Source organism: Emydura macquarii, unplaced genomic scaffold (genome assembly GCF_026122565.2).
Source record: "Emydura macquarii macquarii isolate MOO-44397 ecotype Brisbane River unplaced genomic scaffold, CSIRO-AGI_Emac_v2 contig_2897, whole genome shotgun sequence".
Lineage (NCBI taxonomy): Eukaryota > Metazoa > Chordata > Testudines > Chelidae > Emydura > Emydura macquarii.
Window position 1 is genome coordinate 28791060 of NW_027133034.1, and position 17529 is coordinate 28808588.

At 39.9% G+C, this 17529-nt stretch overlaps 1 protein-coding gene across 1 annotated transcript in view; it reads right to left on the reverse strand.

Moving 5' to 3' along the window:
- The window catches only part of SLC25A46 (solute carrier family 25 member 46), a 33623-nt gene extending 22882 nt beyond the window's left edge, over window positions 1-10741 (reverse strand). The window contains exons 1-3 of the mRNA XM_067568892.1: window positions 10457-10741; window positions 2956-2998; window positions 608-665 (exon numbers count right to left, since the gene is read on the reverse strand). Of these exons, the coding sequence (XP_067424993.1) occupies window positions 608-665; window positions 2956-2998; window positions 10457-10736 (381 nt within the window). The 5' untranslated portion in view covers window positions 10737-10741. The remainder of the gene's footprint in view (window positions 1-607; window positions 666-2955; window positions 2999-10456) is intronic.
- Window positions 10742-17529: the final 6788 nt, after the last annotated feature.

Genomic DNA, 17529 nt, shown 5'->3' on the forward strand with positions numbered 1-17529 from the left:
TAGCTGGAATACAACAATGATTTTTAAAACACTTACGTGACAAAAATATTCACTTAAATGTTACAATTTAGACTACAAGATCATCCGAAATAAGGACTGATTTTCTGAGGCAACTAGAACATTTTCGGTCACTCATAAACAATCATTAATAATATTTATTTAAATCTTCACTGCCACTTAAAAGGATTTAGGTCAAAATTCATTTGCAAATTTAGATGTTAAAAAAAGTAAGCTTTTAAAAGTCTCTCAAAACAAAGAAAAGTTTCCTTTTCTAAAAAAACCCAACGGAAAGTTATTTTTAAACAAACTCCAAAACATTCTATTAGTGCATGAGAAGCTGACAGTAATTTCACTACTAATAACCTAGACACTGTATTTTTCTTTTGTTTATATTCATTATCCAAGCTAAAAAGACAGCATGAAAAGTGAAAATAAATTAGATTAACATTTTAATCTAAGTGCTACAAGTAAAATAAGGAATTTTTAAAAAAATTTTACCTGACAGTATCTACTTAAAAGTCTTAATCCTTATACTCTACAACCAGAATACATACAAAGCCTTTAACTAGATTAAGTTCAATTGCAGAGGGTAATTAAGAAAATGTACCTGACATTGGCGACGTAGAACAATGCAAGGATGTGCCAGTACATTTTCTGTAAATAGACTTTAAAAGAGGAATGTATTTAAAAGTACTGAAAATAAACTGAAACCAATTAACAACTGTTTGTTATTTTTCTTTAGTAGCAAATTAATATTAGGTTAATCATATTTGGGGAATTCACAAAACTACGTCTCAATATTAATCCACATTCCCCCAGTAGATATTTTTGGAGAGTGAACCACATGCTTTCCAACAGCCCAAAAGGGCAGATGCTCAGAACTGATCATCCACTCGCTAGAGGTACATCTGTATAAAAATTAATGCTCACATCCTCCTTCTGTGAAGTATGAGGAAATAAGCAGAGGTGCAGAGTGGCTCACCCAAGATCACAGAGCCAGAATTAAAATCTCCCAACTCCCAATCTCCTGGTCCTGGTCTATACCTATGGGGAACTTCGGCGGCAGTCGACAGGAGTTAAGCAAGCTACACAGAGTAGCTTGTGTAACTTACGTCAACTTCCTAAATCCTCTTCCGTGCGCTGTCTCCACTACACTGTGCCGAAAGGAAATGTGTACCCGTCAATGCAGTGCTACGCTTTTTGGGGAGGTGTTTTTACTAAATCAACTTCTGGATCGATTGAGCGGGTCTTCATTTCTGCTCAATCGATCTGGATAAATTGATTTGATGGAAGCAAATTTGCCGCCGTCAGTGAAGACATGGCCATGGTCATTCCTTTACACACAGAGCCTCTTAAAGAAAGGCCTTGTTCTAGTAAGTCTATTAGGTCCCTACAATATATTAACAGAGGTTGAGCTGTAGGAAGGGGTTCAACAGTTGGCCCAAAAAGCTCACATAATTCACCAGGTACCTTGAAAAATCTATTGCATTTGTCATGGACTTGGAGAGACCTCGCAACATATATTCTAAGAACAAAGTTAATCAAAATATTAAGGTCCACCATCTTCTAAAAAAATATATAGTTCCACACATAAGGATAATAGCTTTGGATAGTTTTGCCAACCCAATATTACAACTGCTCTAGAATGCTTTGACATTGCGCTTGGTGATATTTGCAGCTGCTTAGAGAAGATTAATACTACGGGAAAATATTCATTGAGTGACTAATGTACAAGCACTCTTCATAGAAGAGCTCAGAATTCTCAGAAGTCTTTTCATATTTAACTGCAGATGCTCAGCTACACCTTCTCTCCTACCCAGGAGTCAACCCTGTCTTGATTCTAGAATTGTCTCCTCTAGATTCCTTGCTCTGATTATCCCACAGTAAAATGTAAGCATTTGAAGGTGTTTCTACAAAAAATAGGAGAGGGGGAAATTATGTCTTCAACTATAACTAGTCAGTCACCAGATACATATCATATCACTTGGGCTACTTCTCTCTCCAACCTATCTGTGCAGCATGAAATTTAAACAGAGCAAGACTCAGTCTTTTGTTTTGTTTGAACAGGATCCCAAGCTGCCAAACAGCAGAGGCATGCTGATGTTCTTCAGAGGTTCCTTGCACTGAAAGCAGACATCAGCAGAAATCTAGCTATGGTTTCATACTTTTCTCATTGCCATGCTATTTGATAGCTTTAAGATAAATAGATTTCTAACTCATTGGGGCCAACTTTGGCCAATATGAAAATCTCTGCAGCCCATGGGATCCATGCAAGCAAACTGCAAGCATTCTTTGTCATTATATCTGCAGATAAGAGACAAAGACTATGAGCTGGAGAGAAGAATGCTGAAAAAAATAATGTTATAATGTTCGTTTCTTGACTGGTTTCATTCAGTGTCAACAGCAGTGAAGACATCCCCAGTAAACCCAATGGATCCACATGCGATCATTCTTATAAATCATCCTTTATTCAGATGCAGTCAAAACATAAGAAATATAGCACACTCTAATTTACAATATACATTATTTTTCTGTCATTAGCTAATCAATACTTTAAGTACTATTTTTAAAGTTTAAAATTCAAGAATAATGCAACTAGTTCCACTCACTTACTCTACTAACACTATTACTCTCTGAAGTCCAAACATATAGGAGGATTTTTGGTGGATGTTTGCTTTATGCAAAACATACTGTAGCAACTTATATGCTCCAAGGTTTCCAAAATTCCTACTCTGTATAGATTTTTATATCAACCCCATCCTTGTAGTAACTGAAAGAGCTGCAGCACCTTAGTTTGAGAAAGAAGGTGTGAAAAAACACTTTTGTACTAGATTTTTAAACCCAGTTAATTAAAAGCTTACTGTAATTTGGACTCAGGGAGCATGACAGACTATAAAACATAAAAAGCCATAATTATCAGTGAAAAATACATTTTACACAGAACAAAGTTCTTACCTTGCAAGGCCAATACCAAAGCCTGCAAATCTATTCAACTGTTCTGAAAGAAACACAAATAGTAGATTATATAGCATGGATTTTTACTACGGAATAGTGAGGAAAGAAAAGCTGTAATACAGGAGTACCAAATCAACCAATTTTAGAGCTTACTCATTTCAACAAAGTCTGAGCACTACACCACAGTGTAAAAAGCCTAACCTACTTTTGGGATATTTATGCCAACTCAGCAAAAGTAAAAAAAATACTTAATTGTCTAAGAAGGATTACTTGCAGGTGAAGTGATTGGTTTATAAAAATGTGTTAGGGCTCAAATACAAATAACTTATTTGCCTTAACCTGTCTATATCAGAAAAGAGAAGGACTGGACGGTTAATGGAATTGGGAACAATTTGACATCTGGGAAATTAAATTCACCAAATTCAATAATGACAATAAACCACCACATGACTGCCATTCAGCAGCACGTGCTACATGAATATGGTCTCAGTCCAGTTCTTAATGGACAAGATGTCAGTACCATAGTGCCACCACAAGAAGTGACATTACAGAATCAAAAAGGCACGGAGATTGAACCTTTTACCCCTACAAGTCCCCTCCAAGTCAAGATTGAGACATACTGGTAAGAAGGCATCATAGAGGGAAGCCTGCACCACCGCTACCAAACCATACTTAATTAAGGCTGTGTGTCTTATACTGTCAAATGGGAACTTTACATTAAGTTCACTTTAAACCATACAATGGTAGCACACAAATGTTAGTACCTTTAAATGCACAACAGAAATTTTAAACAGATTTCTTCAAAAAGAGGGGAGATTTGAAATTCTGGTATAATTCAGACCTAAGATTTACTTAGTTTTCATTATAAGCCTGATTTTGATCCTCAGTTCCTCGAAACGGAAATCTTTTCCAGCTTACCTTTTGTATATGGGCTCTGTAAGCAGCAAAGAATTTATATGGGAAGTTTCAGGTTAGACAAGAAGTTTATGAAACAGAATTTGAAAAGTTAAAGGGTTATTTAAGAACACCACGTCTAGCTGTATTTCTGAAAGTTTGGTCTAAAAAGCTTCAAATTTGTTTTTTAATTATTCCCTGAAGAGATCAAATCATAGGGCTGTTTCTGATAAAGCCAAGTACAAAATTTTTGGGTTCGTCACCAGAGATTTTTCAATGCTACATCCAGTCCAAGATGACTTCACGAGTTTTGACAAAAGCCCAGAGGGGATTAAGTTTTCTTCAGCCCATATTTTCATATTCATACCTGGATGCCTAAAGCAAATACCAGCAAAACACCACAGATGAAAAGATTACTCAGTTCAATTATGCCACAAATTCTCCTTTTCACATTGTTAACAATAAATGCTTCATTGACATGGGTGAGTCCTTACAACCAGGCTACACTACACCCGGTAGAGCAGACATTGGTGGAAGGCTGCCAGATACAGTGTATGAGAAGGAACTTGAACAGTGTGCAAGAAATATTGAGGGGAAATTTGCCAGTTTAAGCCTTGATGGGTGGAGCAATGTACACAATGATCCAGTAATATGTGCCTGTGTGATAACAGAAGATGGGATTGCATGTCTTTCAGAAACAATAGATACATCGGGAAATGCCCACACAACAGAATATTTAAAAGAAGTGGCAGTGAAAGCTGTAACAAACTGAACAAAAATTCAGCTGTCACATACAATGCTGCAAATGTGGCAAAGATGAGAAGATACTTAGAAGAAGAAACAGTAGGATGCTCCTTAACATAGGGCCGCAGTGCATGCATCTTTTAACATCTTTTAGCCAAAGACTTAAGTACGTCATCTCCAGGAATAAAAGAAAATGTTGTTGAAGTCGCAAAATACTTCCATAACAGCCATTTTGCTTCAGCTTCGCTGAAGAGAGCAGGAGGATCCAAACTAATTCTCCCTCAAGATGTTCGATGGAATTCTGTGGTTGATTGCTTTGAACAATTTATTAAGAACTGACCTATTCTCATAAAACTTGGTGAAGAAAACCATGATAAAATAGATGGAAGTATCTCATCCAAAGTATCTAACATTGGATTAAAGAGGAATGTAGAGGATATGCTCAGTATACAGAAGCCTATATCCATAGCCTTAAACAAACTTCAGAAAAATTGTTGCTGCGTTGCCGATGCTGTCGAAATTTGGAAGGCACTTCAAGAGACATTGAAGAAAGAAATACCTCACCAGAAAGCTTAACTGCAGGCAATAAAGAAGCGAATGGATCAAGCACTAACTCCATCTCATTTTCTTGTGAAAATTCTCGACCCCAGATATAAAGGTAGATGCCTAACTTCTGAAGATGATGATGCTGCCATGACATGGACACCTCAGAATCACTCCTCAGTTATGCCAGTCATAATAAATTTCAGGGCTGGAGCAGAACCATTTAAACAGGACATGTTTACTGATGATGTTTTGAACAAAGTCACTCCCGTGAATTGGTGGATATCATTAGCCAGGCACCTTGAAACAGAGTTCCTTCAGTTGCCAAGCCAACTTTTCATAGCTTCCTCTGCAGGCACAGAGAGAATATTTTCATTGTTTGGTATTATTCACTCAAAGCTAAGAAATCAACTGGGAGCTGACAAAGCAGGAAAACTCGTATTTGTTAGTCTATGAATAAAAATGACAGTGGGAGTGGGGAAGATGAAAGCTAGTTGTAGAAGTTTTAAGGACAAGGTACGTTTTGTGTTGTGATGACGTGCCTGTCAGAGTTAATAAAATTTGAAAATTAAAAAAAAAAGGGTTTAAGGACAGCGGTCAGCCAGCAACTCAGGAGACTGCTGCAATTGCAAATGTGAAACAGTTACGTAACATTTAAGATTTAGTTTAATAAAATATAAGTGCTATTGTGTTTGTGTGTGTGATTTAGTTCTTACCATTCCTAATGTACTGCTGCTGCATCTGCAGGTAATGAGTATTATGTACTATTTCCTAAATTAATAAAAATCAAGTTATCTAAAAAATTACACAAAGTATACCCTCCTAGATGTTGTAAAATGCTGTACTGAATTGTAAATTAACATGTTTTAGTGATCAGATTTGCACCATTGTTTAAGAAATATGTGAAGAGGTATCAGTGGAAAACTTGATTTAAATCGCCTTGATTTAAGTCAATGATTTAAATCACCTTGATTTAAGTCAATCCATCCTGATCCCAATCCTCTTTAGAGAGATTGGCGTCCTAAATTGCCTTAAATTGAGATAAATGTATCCTGCAAGCACTCTTGGATCCTGAGGAGACTCCAGAGAATGATCTCACACATACCTCCCACAGACCAGAAACAGCTCTCCCCAACTTTGTGTTGGAGAGTCCAAGGCACTGAACTTTCTCTCATAAGCAGCCATGTTTCAGCAGGCTACCTCAGAAGGCACAGCAGGCAGATGCTATGCTTCTTCTGCAGCAGTAGCACCTTCACATCCTCCTCATCTCACATCATTTAATTATTTTTCAGTCTTATAAAAAAGTGGGAAGTGCCAAAAGATTGGAGAAAAGCAGTAGTAGGAAATAAGGAAGAGAGTGATCCTGCTGTCTGAGAAATCTAACTTTTACCCCTACTAAAACAATGGAACATTTGAAGAAAAAATGCAAACCTTTGGAAGGTAATAGAATTATTAGCATAAGCTGCATTATTACTGAAATTATTACTTTTCCAGTAGCACCCATCATGTGTGAAGCACCACACAAATATACAGGAAGACAGTGAGTTTCTATTGAGATACAGAAGCAAACAACAGTCAATGCAATTTTATCTGCTTATGCCAAGATGAATCATGAAGTGACAGACGCTTTGATAAAGAGCTTTCCTACAACTTCATCAGGAATACAGAGCTCAGTATCAGGCACCACATTACTGGAAAAGTATTTACAAACCGGAAATAACTAAGAGGTTAAGGCCTGACCCTGAAAATTGCTGCACCCAGGTGGAATCCCAGACTTCAGGGGATTTCTGTGTGGGCATAGCAGTCTATAGGAATGCAATGATCTGCAGAATTGAGGCCTACACATCACTTAGCTATAAAATGACAAAGTGGAGGACTGAAAGACGTAAATCTACACAATCTAATACACACACTGGTATTAGAAAATAATTGTTTAGAGTTGAATAAAATACTAATTAGAAGTCATGAGATGAAACAGTTCAGGCTGAATATCATTCAATTCAAACAACTATTTTAAGTGAAATTTGAAACACTAATTTCCATTAATACTAAATTTTTGCATGACTTTTTAATACACAAAATAAGCGTGCATGAACTACTTGACAATGTCTTTTTAATAAAAGTATGGATACAAAAAGTAGTAAATGAGCTAGGATTATCATCTTGCATTTCAACAATTTGCTGTTCACAACATTCCTTTTTATATTTTAGACATATCACCTCCATTTCATGAAGATGGAAAATGATAATCTTTATCCAATTGCAATAACTTCTGTTCCCTTTTGCCAACACTGCCAGGGAAACATTGGATAACATCATTTTGTCATAACTCCCAACTCCTTCAAGATGAAGACTGACAAAACAAGAGGATGTACATTTAAAGGTGACCTGTAAATGACAAATTTGTGTTTGTCCCCTTTTTACTTCTTTATGATGCAGAAGGAATGCCTGAAAGTTTTGTTTTTGTTTTTAAAGTTCATGTCTTGTCTACTGAATTTTGCAGCAAGAAAACAGACAACTAACATGTTGGCGTTCAACACCAGGGAAGTGAAACTTGATTAACTGACACAAGATTTTAATTCATGCTCTTTAAAAACTGTTGCAAGGCCAATGTATTTTCTCAGATTTTTGGCTGCACTCACAGAAGATGGGGTATTTGTGTTAGCTTGGATGCAACTAGTTATGTGGACGGCTAAATTTGCATGTATAAATGTACTGTATTATAAAAGGCACAGAGTGTACTACTGGCACTTTTTACTAACAATGTATCGTGGATATCTATTATGAGCTTAATACACACTTTTGGACACTGTATTAATAATACCTATTTAACTAAGGCCTGGTCTACACTAGAGAGTTTGTTGACCAAAGTTATCTTTAGTCAACAAAACAGAGGGGGTGTACACACTGCAATCAACCCCCGCCAACAAAACTGCCGTTTTTTTGACAAAATAAAATCACCTCAATGAGAGGTGTAAGATGTACATTGGCTTAGGTAAGGCACCAGTGTCAATGTAAACACTGCCTCCCCTTACATCAGAGGTGGGGCTTTCATTCTTGTCAATTTCACTGCTTCACTGGAGTGGTAAAATTGACAAGAAAGCCCAAGCCTGGACTTGGCAGCTGGTTCCTGCTCCGAGCTGGACGAGATGCCCAAGCGGCTAGTTCCCCCTCTTACTTGGGAGTGGGGTGAGAAGCCCAGGCGGCTGGTCTCCACTCTTGGCTGGGAGCCGAGGCTGAGTGCTTCTCAACCTGCTCCCTGCTGGGGCAGCCTTGTCAATTACAGTAGAATTGACATGGCTGCTGGTTCTGATGGACAGCGGGAAAGGAGAAGCCTGAGGTGGCTTCTCCTGGCTCCCAGTGGGGACCGAGAAGTGGAGGAGCAACCCACTGGAGCCTGGAGATGCCAATATGCACGCCAACATATTAGTTGCCTGTGGGCTCCTGGCAGGGAGTTCAGAGATGAGGCTCTCAGCTCCCCACACTGCCCCTTAGGTCGGTGGAAGTGCTCTGGTCAACTCAAAGTTTGGGTTTTTTTAATAAACGAAGCTTTCTTTAATCTTACGTTCAAGTTTTTATGTAAATTTTTACATGAAAATACAAAAGTGAACACCTAGTTTGCATGGATTTGAGGCAAAACTGGGTTTAAGATGTGTAAAATCTCCTAAAAGAGGACACTTTGTCTAGGCATTTACTGTATTTAGTACCTACCACTGTGGTATTGTGAGCAGAAGATGAACTATTTTATGCAGCACGTCTGCTGTTAGAAAATTGTTCTGACATTCAGTAAGTTTTAGAATCAGAGAAGAAAATACATAAACAAAAATACTGACATAGTATTATACAAAATGTACAGCCATCCAACATCTTGACAGATGAAAGGAAACACGACAAAGTCAATCAATAGTGCTTGGCAGTAGTGTGGGAGAAGAGCCCAGTGGGCGAGTGGTAGACCTTCCCACAGTGGCTACAAGACAACTCACCTGATGGAGGTTACAAAATACAAAATGTGGACAGAAAAAAATGAATTGGGAAAGCAAAAAAACAAAACAAAAAACTTTCAGATGAGATGTGAAAATAAGAGATTCAATGAGATGGCAAGATTGAGAAAAGTTGATTTTAGAGGAAGGAACTCAAGGGTAAAAAACTTTCACACCAACTACAGTGAGACCATGTAGGATGCCAGACAGGAAGCCAATGCTATGTAACTAGAGAAAAGAGTGGGTTCATTAGATAGCCTGGCACAGCCAAGGTGGCTTATAAAAAACAAGGAAATCAGTTTTGAACTAGATTCTGAAGTAAATGGGGTGCCAGTAGAGCTGGAGAATCAGTGGGAAGTTGGCACACTTCTCGATTTGCTTGGGAATCTTGGGCTTGGTCTACACTACCAACTTATGTCGGTATAACTATCAGTAGTGATGGAATAATTTTTATAGTAGGGGTACTGAAAGTGGAAACCATGTATCTGGGCTTTTATTACTACTTCAAGCCAGGGGCTGTGGCAACATCCCTAGTTCTAACACCTATGATAACTACATTGCTCAGGGGATAAGGATTTTCCACATACATATGCATAATGATCTAACCCCCGGTGTACTCAGTGCTATGTCCATGGAAAGGTTTCTCCATCAACACAGCTACTGCCTCTTGGGGAAGTGCAGTCCCTACATCAATGGGAATGCTCTCTTGTCAGCATAGGTAGCGTCTTCACTAAGCACTACAGTGATACCGCTGTAGCATTGTAAGTGTAAACAAGCCCTTGGTGTTTGCACAGCCACAATTCTTTTCTATTCTGAATTCCTCCTCAAAACTTATTTCTGCTGTGTCACCATTTAGTGAGTTAATTCACCAGTCCAATGTAGTTATTTAATGGAAACCATCAAATACCTGTGCTGAGCAGCCACACAATCAGGATTACTGATTACACACAAGGATTACTGTAACCTTTGGAGCTGGGCAGGCAGATGAGACATGTCAGATTACACTGTAAACTCTTTGGGGCAGGGACTCATTTATACTGTGTGAAACGGATCCCTTTGGGCGCTGCTCCTGTAATATTATATCTGGAGCTGGGATGTGGGTAATCTCCTACCTCCCAGGAAAAGGGGCAGGCAGATTATTTTGTATCAATTTTCCTTTACTTGAGACTGTCGCTAAACCAGAAAACAAAAAAGATTCAGGCGAGACACCCCGATAAACGTCCCTTTCTACCTCCGTTGTTCCTATGCCCCATTCCAGCACCCCCCGCCCGCGAGTCCCCACCTCAGCCCCCAGCACAGCTCTGCTGTCACACCCGCCCCAGCCGGCCGGCCCCTCTTACCGGAGCTAGATCCGGCGCTCGCCGTGTAGGGCTCGTCGTTGAGACCAACTCCCCCCAGCGGGGTCCCGGCTGGGCCCGCCCCGTACTGCGGGGTCCTCTCCCCCCAGTACAGGTTGCGGCTGCCCGGGATGTCGGGGGGGCTGGAGACCCAGTGGCTCAGGTCCGAGGCGGAGCTGAAGGGCTTGGCCGTAAACCCCGCGCCGGCCCCGGCTCCCGGCTCCTCCCGGCCGCCCCCCCTGTAGCCCAACCCATCGAAGCCCTCGGGGCGCCGCGGCTGCATCGGGGAGCGCGAGGGGGACGCCTGGAAACTGCCGCGAACGGCACCGACCGAGGACAGGAAGATAGAACCGCCGGTGCCGCTCAGCATCAACTTCCGGGTCGGAAGTCGGAACCGGAACCAGGAGGCCCGCGCCGGCCGCCGCCCTGAAGCCAAGCAGCAGCCGCTGAGAGTCACGTGATCAGGGAGGGAACGGGGGGCGGGGCCTGCGCTATGAAAGGCCAATAGGCGTCCCTAGGTAGCTCTGTGGCGTTCCGCTGGTCTCGGTCTCGCGCTCTGGGGTGGGGCGGGGGGCGTGTAAAGCTAGGAGGTTGTAGGAAGTGTCCTTACCTGTCTCCCTGGGAGGGTCTCTCTGCCCGTTCTCTGGGCTGTGCTCTGTTTGTGCTGGGGGCAGGCTCTGTGCTCCCGGCTAGGCGCGGCTTTGTCCATGCTTGGTTGGGACTCAGCCCTTAGTGTAGACAGGCAAAAGTAGATTTGCACGGGTTGTGCGCACCCTCTTTTCCAACAGGTTTAAATCCCACCAGTGCTGCTTTTTTTCCCAGCTTGGGGTTTGTTGCCCTGTAGCTGATCACTGCTGGCTCAGTCCCAGACAAAGACAAGAGCGGATGCTTTACAATTTGCCCCAGGGGGTCACCCACTTTAGCGAAACCAAGTTGGTAAATAAAGTCATATGGGGGAGAACACAAGGATGATGAAGATGGTGATTTGATTAAATCCAGTCATGCATTCATGGGCTACTGACAAAAATCAGTAGTAATGTTGAATAGTTCCAGAGGGGTAGCCGTGTTAGTCTGTATACAGCAAAAACAACGAGAGTTCTGTGGCACTTTAAAGACTAACAAATTTAATATTTGTAGACAAGCTTTCGAGAGATTTTAGCTCTCTTCTTCAGATGCAGAAGAGAGCTGAAATCTCTCGAAAGCTTATGTCTACAAATATTAAATTTGTTAGTCTTTAAAGTGCCACAGAACTCTCTTTGTTTTTAGTAGTAATGTTAATGATTTTCATGAAATCATTTTGACTGAAAAGATATTAAGTGGCATTTTCTTTCATCAAGACAAATTATTAATCTTTTGGTGTCTTATACATTCTGTTGAGTTACTTGCTGATTAAAAACAATCAAGCATAGTGGGAATACTCCTGGATCCTAAGAATATTATGGCCCATCCTCTATAGAAAGATCTAGGGTTTAAATGAGGTAATAGTGTTTTAAATATACAGCAAAAAAACCCAACCAACCAACCAAACAAAACAGTACAACAGTTTGTAGAGGGGGGAAAGGTAAAACACTCCAAGCCTAACTTCTGTACCAGGCAAATTGGTTGAAACTGTAGTAAAGAACATAATTATCAGACACATAGATGAACACAATTTGTTGGGGAAGAGTCAACATGTTTTTTGTAAGTGGAAATCATATTTCACCAATCTACTATAATTCTTTGAGGGGGCGGGGGGAGGGGGGGTCAACAAGCATGTGGACAAAGGTGATCCAATGGAAATAAATTTTCAGAAAGCCTTTGACAAGGTCCCTCACCAAAGGCTCTTAAGCAAAGTCAGCAGTTATGGGATAAGAGGGAAGGTCCTCTCCTGGGTCAGTAACTGATTAAAAGATAGAAAACAAAAACAAATGGTCAATTTTCAGAATGGAGAAAGGTAAACAGTGTTGTCCCCCAGGGATTTGTACTGGGATTAGTAGTGTTCAACATAATCATAAAAGATCTTGGAAAAGGAGTAAACAGTAAAGTGTCAAAATTTGCAGGTGATACAAAACTACTCAAGATAGTTAAGTTCAAAGCAGACTGCAAAGAGCTACAAAGGGATCTCATAAAACTGGGTGACTGGGCAACAAAATGGCAGAAGGAATTCAATGTTGATAAATGCAAAGTAATGCACATTGAAAAACATAATCCCAACTATACATATAAAATGATGGGGTCTAGATGAGCTGTTACTCCTCAAGAAAAAGATCTTGGAGACATTGTGGATAGTTCTCTGTAAACATCCACTCAATTTGCAGCAGCAGACAAAAAAGCTAACAATATTAGGAATCATTAGGAAAGGGATATCATATCACCTCTTTATAAATCCATGGTACACGCACAAAGAGATTAATAAGATTGGGACTTTTCAGTTTGGAAAAGAGACGACTAAGGGAGGATATGATAAAGGTCTATATAATCATGACTGGTATGGAGAAAGTAACTAAGAAAGTGTTATTTACTCCTTATTACACAGGAACTAGGGGTCACCAAATGAAATTAATAGGCAGCAGGTTTAAAATGAACAAAATGAAGTGTTTCGTCACTGTTTGCCAGAAGATGTTGTGAAGGCCAAGACTATAACAGGGTTCAAAAAAGAACTGGATAAAATCATGGAGGATAGGTCCATCAATGGCAATTAGCCAGGGTGCACACAGATGCAAAACCATGCACTGAAATTTTCCTAGCCTCTGTTTGCCAGAAGCTGGGAATGGCTGATGGGATGGATCACTTGATGATTACCTGTTCTGTTCATTCCCTCTGAAGCACCTGGCATTGGCCACTGTTGGAAGACTGTATATTGGGCTAGATGGACCATTGATCTGATTCAGTATGGCTGTTTTTATATATTGTTTTTAAAAATATGTTTTTTTAATTTCAACATTGTTTTAAAAAAAAAAGTTTTTTTGCCTAGCTGTGTAGTTTGAAAAATCAGTCAACATTTTGTGATTTTTTTAAATATTACTTTTTTGAAATTGAAAACAAAACAAAAAATGACCAGCTGTATTGTAGAAGCAGCATAATAAACTCTTTAAATTGATATAGGGAGAAAAGGGCTGTCTAATCATGGAAGCCAGGAACTCATGAGTTCTTATTATTTGTATCGTCCTGGTGCCTAGAAGCTCTGTTTAAGTTTAGAGCCCCACTCTTTTAGATATTGTACAAATGCATAGTAAGAGACAGTCACTACCCGAAAGAGCTTACAATCTAAATAGAGAGACAAAGTGAGTGAGGTAATATCTTTTATTGGACCAACTTCTGTAGGTGCTGTGATCTGTCCCGTGCCCAGGGCAGCCACCTGATAATGCCAAGGCTAGGGCAGGCTGCAAACGGAGAGCAGATTCTCCCAACACTGGTGTGTGGCACTGAAGTCAGGCTTCCCAACCAGCCACAAACTGCGCTTCTGAATCCCCACTAAAGCCAGTTTACAAATACACACAGCCCCTTTACTGCATTACTTCTGGCTCCCAAATCAGCACTAGGTCCAGTAAAGAGACCAGTTATTTAAACTCTATGCTCTTTACTAAAAAGGTTCCCTCTGACCCCAAGGGGTCAGCCACAGTACCAGTTCAATATAAGTTTGGATCTTACCTAAAATACCATGCTGCCAGCCAATCATTTAGTAACTAAAACTAGAGGTTTATTGTAAAAAGAAAGAAATAAACCATGAGATAAATGTTAAAGGGTCAAAGCAAATCAGATACATACAAATGATTGAAAGTCCATATACATCAGGTTTCTAGAAGAAATGTGGAGTTGCAGGTTTGTACAGTTCCTCTGGTACACATCCAGTACCTGGATGGGTCTAAGTCCTTCGGTTCAGTTGCAAAATGAATTGATCCAGAGGTAGGTGTGTGTCTGCAGCTGGATAGGAACAAAGACAAAATGGTTTCTGTGGCTTGGCCTTATATACCCTCTGGCCCTGGCCATGCGGTCTTGTGGAATATTACAAGAACTAAAATGGAGTCCAGAGTCACATGGGCCATTCCTAGTAACTCTTCAGGTATGCCTTTAGTTTCTTCCTGGGCCCCTTGAATCCGTGATTGTCTTAATGAGCCATTAAGCAGGCTATTGTTCTGCCGCCATCCTATCTGGGGTGTTGCTCAGGCAGCACAATTTGAAATACAGGTATCTCAAATATATCTATAACTTCCATTTCACATATTACACATGAACATAAGTATCATCATCTGACTTAGCATATTATAACCTTTCTAACAGTACCTGACATGGCATATCTCACATGAATTATTATGATTTTGACATACTGATGTCAAACAATATAACAAATGCTCTCCCCCACATCTACCCAGCATGACAGGTGCAAGAGACAACTTTTGAGCTACAGCTACACAGAGCTCTTCTTCAGGCCACTATGAATAACTAACTGAATATTCCATTCTTATTTAATTCTGCCCACTACAGAGAAATGCGTTCCCTACCACTTCCAAAAAAAAAAAGAAAGAAAGAAAGAAAGAAAGAAAGAAAGAAATGAAAAATATAGGATCCCTAAAATATAACTGAACTTTGTCCTGTGCTGCTCCATCTGCTCCCTTCCATTCTCCAGGAGAGGAGAAAGTGTTAGGAGGGTCTGTGCAGGGGGGATAAACTTTGCCCTGCAATAATGCAGGATTAACATGGCAAATTAGCAAAAATGGTCATCAGACAGTCAGTGTTATCTGCTGGAGTCAGAATGAGGTCATCATTGGAATGGCATTTTTCTGGGGAACATATATTACTTTGCACTTAGAAGCCACATCTACATGGAAAAACTGACCTTTTTCTGAAATTTTCAATTTTCAACATTTGATCTTCAAAGTGGTTTCCCATTAGGGTGGCTAGGCCAGCTGGATAGAGCGAGTGCAGTTCTCCCATAATGGTTACAAAATCTGTTTTCCACAACCTATCTGTTGGTGGATATGAGATACTGAGGGATTATTTCATCCCTCCTCCCCTCATTTACCTGGGCTGTTGACAAGACAAGAAATGATGAAGAATCCTACATGCAGAGGGAATTCAATTTATAATTCCCAGCACTGGAATATGGCCAGGTCACCAGTTTGGACCTCCACTACTCTTGCAAATAGTGCAACTGGATCTTTATTGACTGCAAGTGACTGCTTCTTTTGCTTCTTGTATTTTTTATTCTGAAATCAATAATCTGCGAAATTATCTAGGATTTTAGACTGAGCTGGTTGGCAAACCTAAGATCATCTTTGGGAGCCTCATTTCCCTGGTATACTAATCACAGGAGATGATGAGGGTTACGTTGGCATGATGGCTGTGGTTTATCTGCTGTTTTATTTATGAAACTAGAGACTGCCATACCAGTCACATCTCATTTGGATTGCACAGATGGGATGGGGTCACATGGGAGGTCAGGTTCAAACATAGCCTTGTATTTCTGTAAATGGAAGAAGAAGCTGATAAAATCAGGTCATCTCGCTTGTGCTTGGGCAGGGTGGGAGGGCATCTGGAACACATAGGAGCTCAGTACATCATCAACCTTCAGAAGATCCACTTGGCCTCGATGCCGGTTTGTTACAGGTGGCCAAGGCCTGGGGTTGCCAACATTGTATTTAAAATATAAGGGAATGTTTTCTTAGCAGCCCTGCCCCCCTCCCATTATTAAGCAGTACTTACCTAGTAATAAGAAGTACTCACTTACATTTGCCAGAGATATTTTTGCAGCACTCAGGAACTTTCTAATCTTGTTGTACAGAGATGAAAAGATAAGGGACATCCTTTGTAATAGGGGACTGTTGGGTAACCAGTCTAGAAATGCTTGGGGAATTTTGTGTTGTGACCTGTAGCTGGGGATCTATATCTCTCATCATTACATTTCTCAAGAGCACTCATGAATTTTAATCTTGACTCCTTCTGTTATTGTGCCCACACATTACATTCCTATAAAGGATGTTTTTAAGGTGTGTAGTCCCTTTGAGTTCAAGAGCCAAATTCATGCTTAAGTCTTTGCAGAATCAGAGTCCAAGTTATTTTTTTACCTTTTTGCTTGTTTTCCCTATTTGTAGAATAGGGACAATAATAATTACCTGCCTCATTTAGAGATTTTGTGTGAATTCATTAATTTATGTACCATTTTCTAGATAAGCATTGGTGCTGTAGGGAACACAGGAAAAGAAATGGTTCTAGCCCCACTGAATCTACAGACAATGCAGGCAGATTTCTTTAAATAATGAGAAGGATGTTGTGGGACATTAAAAGATGATTGCAGGTTTGTCTGAAGTGTACACCAGCACCACTTGCATAAATGGGTCACCATTGGTCGGTTTGGAAGAAACACATTAATTTTAGTTTCTATGTTATCTGGTCCCATTGTGTTAGGGAAATACATCTCAGTGACTGAAAGACCAGTTTCACCACCATATTCAGTGTCAGCTAATGTACAATGTTCTAAAAAGGAGTGAAAATCCTTAGAGGCCTGGGAAGAAGATAATCACTTCTGTGTTCCATGTAATCATTCAACATCTATCTCTATATTTATCCATCAATTTATATTTCATTTAAGATTTGGATCAAACTGCTTTCCAGGGCTAACCCTTCATATAAGATCGTGATTTTTTAAAAAAATGGATAGGTAAGTGGTGACTAGTACTTTAAGAATGTGCACACATCTGGAATGAGATATACTATTCATTGAAATGGAATAGTCATGAATTTTGTTGACAGCACTGAAGGCACAAAATCAGGAGTTCATTATAACTAAATCCAAATGTACTTTGGAGATCAGTCATAGAATTGCCACGAAGAGGCTTAGTTGGGGACCCTCCCAGCATTTTCTGATTCTGACACTAGCTCTGTCCCCAGCAGAAAATATTTATGGTGCAATCAGAAGCTTCAAACATAATGAAATGCTACTTATTCTACATTCAAAACAAAACTGAGTTTAAAGAACTGACACAATCAATGCATGGGCATTGCCATTTTGTCCTTTATGCAGATATATTATGTGGCAAGACACATTTCTGCAACTATAAAATGCTTCACACAGATTTGTATAGACTTGATTTCAATCC